General features: G+C 32.7%; 1 protein-coding gene across 1 annotated transcript; it reads right to left on the bottom strand.

Annotated features, from left to right (window-relative positions):
• Window positions 1-2,568: 2,568 nt before the first annotated feature.
• Window positions 2,569-4,085, bottom strand: LOC120091817 (BAG family molecular chaperone regulator 1). Its single transcript, XM_039049958.1, has 4 exons — window positions 3,860-4,085; window positions 3,477-3,733; window positions 3,215-3,361; window positions 2,569-3,121 (listed from the first exon to the last, which is right to left on the bottom strand). Exons 1-4 carry the CDS (start codon window positions 4,083-4,085, stop codon window positions 2,753-2,755), a joined length of 999 nt encoding a protein of 332 aa, XP_038905886.1. The 3' UTR covers window positions 2,569-2,752.
• Window positions 4,086-10,095: the final 6,010 nt, after the last annotated feature.

Here is a 10,095-nt window from a genome sequence, read left to right as displayed (position 1 = left end):
GAACCCATGAACCAACTCAATCCATAAAATTTTCATTTATTTGAACCCAACCCAACCCAAATGAGTTGATAACCCAACTCAAACCACACTGATTGGGTTGGGTTGATCGGTTTTTTCGGATCATCGGACTTTTTGAACACCCCTAGTTGGAAGGGAGAAAAAAACAAAAACAAAAACCATAATATGATTTGGGTGACCTAACTTTAGTTTATTGACATGACAAGACATAGCAACCTTTGTTTGAATGTCCAAATGCAGGCCCTTTTGAATTGATTCCCCTTTTACAAACAAATTTGCTTCTTCATCTCCTTCCTTCCTTTTGTTTGAATTTTCAAAATCAAACCCCAAGTGGGAATTCAAATTGGCCAATTATGGTTTATTGTGGCCAATGTTTTAGCTTTTGGAGTGTTTTTTGGCACTGTGATGAGCATCATTTTTCCATTTTCTTTGACTTTCTAATCAACATGTTTAAAAAGGAAACAAGTTGGCCAATTCCTTTTTGGTTCATTTTCTTTCAAGACAATGACAAATGTAGCAATCGGGTTCAAAGTGTTAGTAGATATAGTACAATGTAAAAGAACTTACAGAGTCTATCAGTAATAGACTTCATCGTTGGTAGGAGTTTTTCGGTGATAGAGTCTATCACTGATAAGAGTTTATTAGTGATGGAGTCTATTACTGATAGATTTTGTTATATTTGTAATTCTTTAAATATATTGTTATTCACTTGATTAATACCCCTAAAAGTACCACTAATTGCAATTACCCTTTCTTCTTTTATTCTAATGGGTCTAAGTGGAGAGCTTTCAATTCAAATCCATATCCATTTGGCATTTATGCAAGTTTGGGCCTTATGAATATTGAAACAACAATTGTTGCGGGCCTTTCATTTCCCTTGATGATAGGGTGGGCCTTGATTTTAGCCCAATCCATAGTTGGGGCTCATTGGGCTCGGCTAACTACCCCTTTGCTATGTAATTTGCTTAAATCTCCCTTTTAATTCCTTTGTTATCATAAGTCAAGGCTCCCTCTAAAATAAGATCAAAAGAAATGGAAAATAATAAAGGAGAATAATTCCTTTTTTTATTTTTTATTTTTTTACTAGAGTAGCAAAATTAAAGATATACCCATAAACTGAAAGTTATTGCTTCTTGATAAATTTATCATACAATGAAATGAGAATAAGGAAAAATGAAGGGAATGAATTTACTCTTGATAAATTTTAATTTTAGTTAAGCTTTAAATAAAGGGAATGAATTTTTGTGTACACAAGGAAATATTATATTACAAAGTTCCATAATTTTTTTTATAATCTAATACATCCAAATTTATGGGTCTTCTTTCTTTTGAGTTTAGGATGAATATAACAGTTGATAATTTCTTATTCGTTGCTTAGATTACAAAATTCAATGATATGAATCATATTCATATGCAAGCATGAACAAACAAAAGCACAATTACACATCTTAATTAAATTAAAAAAGGCATAAAATAATGATCTTTTAAAGATTTTAAAAAAAGTTGAATTAAATTAAGATATGTTTTGCACATGAACAGTGTGAGTAATACAATAAAATACGAAACATTGTTTAGATTTGGACAGATATAAAGAAACATTCTACTTTTGTAAGATAAGATATACAAAACACCCAGAATGGGATTTTTGCAATCATTTCAGGATATTTCTTTAGTTAAAAGAGGGGAAAAGAATTATTTAGAGAGAGCAAAGAAAAGTAAGTTTTATGAATTGAGGGCTAATTTTAAGCCAAGATTTGATGCCTAAAAATAGTAGTTGAGCTTTTTGGTTGCTGAGTTGCTGATTTGTCCATTTCCATTCAGCAATAATTCATTAATTCTCATCATCATTCTTTATAGCTATTGAGTGATTGTTGGAGGTTTTTTTTTTTTATTTATTTATTTATCATTACCTCTTTGCTTCTTTGCTTCACAGAAAGGCAATGGAAGAGTCTCAAACTTCACTTTTCTTCACACTGAAACTCAAAACCTTTGTTAATTCTCTTTGGTCACTTCCCATTATTGCTTTCAGAGCTTCTGAATTTGGAAAGGCTTCAAAGGGATGAAAATCCCTAATTCCAAAGTTGTAAAGAAAAAACAATGATGAAAAAAGTAGTAATCTAATGTAATCATATATTTGGTGGTACTTTAAATCACACTTGGCTATCTATCCTTGGTTGGGTTAGCTGTGTTGATTATCAAAATCATCTTCATCAAGAACCACTTTTTTTGTCAGTTTTGTAGCCCCCACAAAAAATAAAATTTCTTGTATTAAATAATGGTGATTGTTTTCTTCTCATTAACCCCATCTGCTTGATGAAGATCCTGGAAACACCCAGAAAAGAAAAGAAAAAGAACAAACCAATCATCATCTCATTTTAATTAAAACGCAAAGCAGCATTATTCTAATTGGAGAAGATGAACCTTTTGAGTTTTCAACATACAACCTCTCTCATGTATCTGAAGATAGGTTTTTGTAGAGTGAAAAAGAGAGAAGATACAAATGGGAAAAAAGAATTCCACAATGCCAAACAAAAATCAAGGGACAGAAGATTTGATGATCAATATTGTAGTAAAGTAACCCCATTTATTTCCTCAAAAGGGGGGGAGGGGTGTGTCTAAATTTCCATCTAAATACAGTAAAGAATGAAAGGGCTCACATTGATTGATATAATAAGGGGCCAGACCAGCTAAATCTGAATTCAAATCACACATCCTCACAAAATGTATATGCCTCTCACTCGAAGAATTCCCAGTTGAACCTCGGTGGGACAGGATGCTCGGCGGGTGCGATTGATGGGGAAGAATCAAATATCTCCCATTTTGTTGTGACTACAGTAGCCGATGATGTCGTTGACTTCGTCGAATGCTGTGGAGATTGTTGACATAGTAGCAAGTTGTCGATGAGGGCAAGATCGCGTGGCTGCTCCTCTTGAATTGTTGATAGTTTGGTGTTTGCAAAGGAAGGTCTAGTTGTTTGTCTTTGATGATTAGAATTGTTGGTGTTGTTGTTGCATTGGAGTTGAGTTTGTGTTTGAATTGTAGCCATGGAGTTTTTCATCTTCAACAAATCAAGAGTTTCAACATATTTTTGCACTCTTTTTACCTACAAATGATTAAAAAAATGGTTTAAAACTGAGTGTTTTCAACTCAAGAACAGGACAATGAATGATATGAACATAAAAGAACATAACATAACCTGCATTTTCCTTTGCAACTTCACATCTCCATCTCCCATGATAGCATCCAATTTAAGCAATTCATTCATTAACAAATCAATCAAATTCAGCACATCATTCTCAGCAACCTTCCCACCTTTACAAACCACAGATTCCAAAGCAGAAACCTATTTGCATTGCCATTACCCACCAAACTTCAATTTCCCCACACAAAAACAAAAACTAAAAAACAAAAGAAAAAGAGGAAACAAGTCATTCATTAAATTCTCAAGAACTAATTACCTGTCCTGCAAGTCTATCAACTTCCAGACTGATTTCTGATATACATTTCGAAGCTCTCTCCATTTTAGCATTCTTCCTCATCTCAAGGTACCTTCTTTCTTGGCTAATTGGGTCTTCCATTAAAACAATCTTGGATTTGTTTTTTACCCCACAACTGTCCAGAAACGCCTTTGAATCTCTCTCTCTCTTTTTGAACAACAGCTTCTGATCTTGATGGTGTAATCCAGTAGGTCCTACCAACATCTTCTTCAATTCCCCTGTAAAACAGCAGAAATAGAACAACAATCAGTTTTCAAATAAACATTGAATCACTCCCCTCATCTGTTTCAACTTCATTCCGGATTCTCAGAATTTTAGATACATAAAAAAGGGTCTCTCTTTACCAAATGTAGCTTGAGAACTGATACTAATTTCGTGGTATGTAGAGTTGTATTTGACTTTAACTCTAATCGTCGGCGCCGGAGTTGATTCCTTGTCGGAATCAGGGGTTCTCTTCTGAACAAGCATTCCCCCTGGCCGCAATTCCCAATCCAGCGGTCGGTTGTCACCGACGGCGGAACTACCCTTCATCGGTGACAGCTCTGTCGTTTTGGTCTTCAATTTCATCATCTTTGACCCAAGTACCAATTGGAAAGCGGCAGATCTCGGCGGCGTGAAAAATATAATTCCGGCGATCTGCGAAAGAAATGAAAGAGATCCAATAGAAGTTTAAGAGGGTATTGTAGAATAAAGGAGAGAGGGCAGCATTTAGAGAGTTATGTGGAAGCAATTGCAAAAGGCAGACAGACGGTTTAAAAGAGCGATTGAGTAGGAACAAAATTCAGAGACCACAATGAACAAAAATTCATTGGGAGTCTTGTTCTTGAATTTAAAATGAGGGGGTTTCTAATCTGAGACCACTTAGAGACAAAGGTTTCTCCTTTTGGGTAAAATCTGAACAACCCAGAATCTGCCAGACCAGAGGGAATCGAGATGAAGCCAAATTAGCCTTGAACCCGCTTACTTAGGGAAAAGTTATCCCACCCTACTTGCTAAAGTCGAGAGAATCAAAGAAACAGAACAAAAAAATGGAACTTGAAAGGAACTTAGTTAGTATTTGACGTCCCTCTGTATTGTCTGTGCGAGGGAGTTGAGAGAAACTGCAACTGAGAGAGAGAGAGAGAGAGAGAGGAAGAAAGAAAAAAAGAGAAAAAAAAAAAAAAAAAAAAAAGGAGTGGACAGCTAAGTTGGGTGTATTGATTTATTGTGATATTATAAATATGGAAAAAGAAGGAAAAGAATTAATAATGAGAAATAAAAAGAAAAGCCGCCAAAGCTTGCGTTGGAAGTGGGTTATAAAGGGGAAATGAAAAGAAAGATGAAAGCTTGAGGAGGAGTTTGGGCTCTTGACTTACGTATGTATGGAGGAACTGTCTGTCTCATAAATACCTTATTTCTTTTATATTTATACGCTCTGTTTTTCTGTCTCTGTTTCGACTTTCTTTTGTGTGTGTGTGTCTTAAAAGCAAAGGAAACCCCTTCCTTTCTTTCTTCTTCTTCCTCTTCTTCTTGCTTTACTTTATAATTAGTGACTCAAAACAAAACCCCTTAAATACTACACGTGTGCTTCTTATTGTCAATTATTTGCGTCCTCACTTTGGTCTCTCCTCAAATTTTGAACTATAATATATCATACAACTTTGAAATTTTTCAATTTTATTTCTATTTTGTTTTGGAGTATAAACGTGTTATTAGTTTTATGTAAACAAGATTAAGAGTAGGAAGTATGATTTTTTTTTTCTTTTTATATCAACTTATACCTCTAAATTCTAGGGGTTATATCAATATAAACTATGAACTAATTTCAATCAATTTAAATCCTTAAATTTTGTAGTTATATCAATATATGCCCTCCATGATGTTCCGTTTGGAAAATTCTCTTCTTCAACTTGTAATCGTATCAATTAAACCCTCAAACTTTGATAAATTAATCAATTCAAACTCTTAGGGGACGTTTGGGGTAAGGAGTTGATTATTAAGTTATTATAGTCGAGTTATAATAGTTTGTGTTTGTGGTATAAATTATTTTAATTTAAAAAATATTTACTATAACAAATAATTAAAAAATGATGAATGTAAAATAATAAAAACTATAGCAAATTAAGGTTTTGAAATAATGTTGACTATAACTAATTGGAGACTATAAAATGAGGTGATTATTATAGTTTTATGATAGTCTTTGTCCCAAGTGCCCAAGAAAACATTTTTTTTTTTTAATTATTCATGCATTTACTCTTATAGTTTATTTTATAAAACTGACATTTGAATAAATCTACATAGGTTTGAGATTTGATGGATGATCTTAAAAAATATAAGTAATAAAGGATTTAAATTGATTGGTTTAACTAGGAGTTTAATTGACTTAAATTATAAGTTTCACACTCTATTGGTTGAATGAAATTTGAAGGAAGGTATAAATTGATATAATTACAAAAAATTTAAATTTATATAATTATTAGTTCAGTATTTTAATTGATACAATCTAAAATTTAAGATATATAAATTGGTATTTGCACTTTTTTTTTTTTTCTCTCGGTCTATTTTTGCTTGGCGTAATGGTCAGATTTTTATATTTGACAAGATTGTTTACAAAATTAATTGTCATTTTGTTTAAGGCATATAAACTATATAGTTTTTGAAAGATCGATTCCAATCCTCTTTAATTTTCTTTTCAATATAAAATAACTTTGGGGGAAAAAAAAGACACCCTTATGTTTGACCCATTTAATGCACAAAAATGAAAGGTAAAACCATTTAAGATGTGATTTATTGATATAACTAAGTTACAAATATTATAATAATGGTTGGGTATGTTTTCTAAAAATGTTTAAATACTATTTTGGTTTTTATATTTTTTTATATTTTTACCCTTCTATTTTTAAAAGGTTCATTTTAGTCTCTATACTTTCGACTTTAATTTATTTGATCCATAATTTAAAAATGTTCATTTTTTGTCATTGTACCTTTAATTTTAGTTTATTTTGGTCCTTAAAAAAAATGATCATTTTTATCCTTTAAAGGTAAAAATGAAGAGACCAAAAAATGATAAATTTTTACAACTGTAAGGACCAAAATGATCCAAAGGACAAAAATGAATATTTTTAAAGTATATTGATCAAAATGAACCAAACTTAAAAGTATGGGAACCAAATTGAATAATTTACCAGTATAAAGATAAAAAAGAATCAAAACCAAAAGTATATGAATTAAAATAGTATTTAAATAACCATGTTAGGAGACACATTTTTTTTTTTTTTAACAGCAAATCATCTTTTAAACTTCATGGCAAAAATGTCATTCTGCAACTTGGGAATGAAAATGAATTATTTCATAAACTTAAGTCAACAAAAGTATTCTTTTTTCCTCTTAAGATTTTATAATTTCTTCTTAACTAGGTGTATGAGTAATTAAAAATTCAAACATCAATCTACATTTTTCTGATGTTTTTTTTTTCTTTGTATATTTAATTTCCTTGGTTGTTTGAAAACAATTTTTTTTTTTCCATGCTTCCTTGGCAATGGTTTTAATTTTCATAAACCAAATACTTTTCATTAAAAATAGAATAAAACATAACAAATGTGAAATTAGATGAAACAGGATATTTTACCCATCTCTGTTTTTCAACTACTCCCACTTGAAACGGATTTCATTCTAAATTTGAGTCCAATTTGCCTTTTAAACGGCATCTACTAACATTATTCTTATCCAAAATAAATACCATGATCATAACTATTTCGTTTGTGTTGATAATTTTTTTGAGTGGCTAATTTCTTGTTGTCGATAGTGATGGATTTTCTTCTTAAGTAATATATTTTATTGATTATAAAAATCATTTTTGGTATTAGTATATTTAATACATTTTTCCCTTTTCAATATAAGTTGTGCATTAGGTAATTTGTTTCGGTAGAAATTTTTTCCAAAATTAAATTACTAAATCTGATTGCTTTTTTTCCTTTAAGAAAAGCAAGACAAAATTGATTTATGAAAATCATTTTGGAATGCTTTGGAAGCCTTTGGAACTTCAAAAGCAAATCCCACACTTTCCCCCTTTTTTTTCTTTTCATTCGAGATTTTGTCTCCAAATTAGGGGCAATTTAGAAATTTCACAAACTTCCATAAATTGATTTTTTCCTTGATGAAAATCTTGGAGTAAAGTTAAACAACATAAATTCATTCAATTGGAGAAAATCTAACATTTTGTTTTTTTTTCCCTTGAAAATGACATTTTGAAAAAAAATTGTTACTTTTATTTTAATTTTGAATTATCATTAAATATTTTTTGTGAATAATATTAAATATTTTTTGAAAAAAAAAAAGAAGCAATAAACCATTCATTGAACTCAAATAGAAAAACGCCTTTCTCACCTTCTTTTAACTTGACGCGTCCACATTTACAAAATATGATAGAGAGCAAAATCTTTATAATGCATGAACAGATAAACAAGCTATATATAGAGGATTTCTTCTATATTATTTCACACCTTGGCGTTGAAGAAGCAGCAAAGAGATTTGAAGAAGTGGGCACTGGATGGAAAAGACAGAGAAGAGAACAACCCACCGCAGAAGAATGAGGCAATGGTGCCAATTTATACAACATCTAGTCCTAATTGGGGAAAATAAAACAAATATAAAAGAATAATCAAAATATTAGAAATATACAAATGGGCACACCTAATTGGTAACAGAAATATTTCATTTAACAAATTCATAACGATTGTGATTTTGGCCAATTCCATTGCCTGAGATATTTTTTGTCCTCCGTGGCTCCTCTTTGGTGATTGGATGTTGAGCTGGTGTCGTTTGACCATTGACAATAGCCACCATGGTGTTGTCCCTAATATCCCCTCAAACTTGGGAGAAGTTCAATGACGCCAAGTTTGGATCGAAGATTGAAAAGTTGTGTTTGACTTAAAGTCTTGGTTAGACAATTAGCAAGTTGATCAGCTATTGGTACATACCGTATATCAAGTTTTCCTTTAAGGACCTGATCTTTGATGAAGTGTACATCGATTTCGATGTGTTTTGTACAACATGAAACGCGGGGATTTACAACCAAGGCTTGAGCACTAATATTTTCACACCACAATATGGTTTTCATCAAAGACTTTGCCCCAAGTTCATCAAGTAGCTGTTGAAGCCATATAACCTTTGAGGAAGCATGAGCTAAAGCTCGATACTCGAATTCAATACTAGACCTGGCCACTACCGTTTTCTTTTTGGATGACCAGGAGACGAGATTATTATCTACAAAAACATAATATGCTGCTACAGACTTATAATCATCGATATTTGACGCCCAATCAGCATCAGAGAAGGTCGTAACTTGGAGATCATCCCACAGCTGAAAGAGAAGCCCAAAATTCTTAGTACCTTGAATGTAACGAAGTACCCTTTTGGTGGCTTGCCAATGAGTAAGAACGAGTCTAAGTTAGATATTATAAGGCACCAATGGTACTCCAATAGATAAATGGATTCTCTAGTGGAACCCCTTCAGGGTGCGAAAGATGTTTCCCTTGGACGCTCAAGGTGAGGGCTTGACGTCAAATAGATTGAGTTTATGGAGTAGATGATCCACATATTTAGCTTGGTTTAATAAAAAAAAATCCAGACTCTAAGTAGTGCACTTGAATGCCGTGAAGTCTTCTAATATCCTTAAGGGCAAATTGTTTATCTAAATGACGTACCCCGTGATCAATCATTTCCGGACTATTCCCTATTAGTATTACATCATCAACATAGACAAATAAGTAAATTACGATAGCAAATGATCTAAAGATATAAAGAGACATATCTATCCGAGAGTTCAATAAGCCCCATTGCAGTATAGCCACTTTTAGAATATGTGTCCATGCTCGTGGTGCTTGTTTAAGCCCATAGATAGCTTTGCGAAGTTTACAGACATAGTTTGGTATTTAAAATCAACGTATCCTTTGGTTGTGTCATGTAAATATCCTCGGTGATTGAGAAATGCATTGTTGAGGTCCAGCTGCCGTAAAGTCCAGTCTTTAGTAGTCGTAATGCTCAATACAACACGGATAGTAGAGGCCTTAATGACGTGGCTGGATATTTCAAAGAAATCTATACCTAGATGTTGATGAAATCCCTTGGCAACCAACTGGGATTTGTAACGCATAATTGAGCCATTAACAATCCTTTTCAATCGAAAAACCCATTTATTCCTCACAACATTATAAGTTGACAAAGGAGGAATAACCTCCCAAGTCTTATTAGAGATCATTGTTGAGTATTCGACATCTATCACTTCCATGCACTGTGGAGTTTTAAGAGCATCATTTACTTTCGTAGGTTCAGTTAAGGTCAAATCTGGTTTTGTCTTGGCAATCTATGCCTTCGGCTTGAATATTCCAATCTTGCCTCAAATGATCATTGGGTGAGTTGGTTAGGGTGGAGGTGGATTCACCTCTGGAGGTATTTGAGGTGAAGAGTTAAGAACTAGGTCGGTGGAGAGACCTTGTCTACTGAACAATGGTCAAAGGGTAGAGAGGGAGAAGAAGTATAAAGGTGGACTGAAGAAACTGTGGTGGTATTGAGGGTTGGATTAATATAGGTGGGTTGACCG

This window comes from Benincasa hispida, chromosome 1, assembly GCF_009727055.1.
Source record: "Benincasa hispida cultivar B227 chromosome 1, ASM972705v1, whole genome shotgun sequence".
NCBI classification, from domain to species: domain Eukaryota; kingdom Viridiplantae; phylum Streptophyta; class Magnoliopsida; order Cucurbitales; family Cucurbitaceae; genus Benincasa; species Benincasa hispida.
This window is presented reverse-complemented; position numbering and strand designations above follow the sequence as displayed.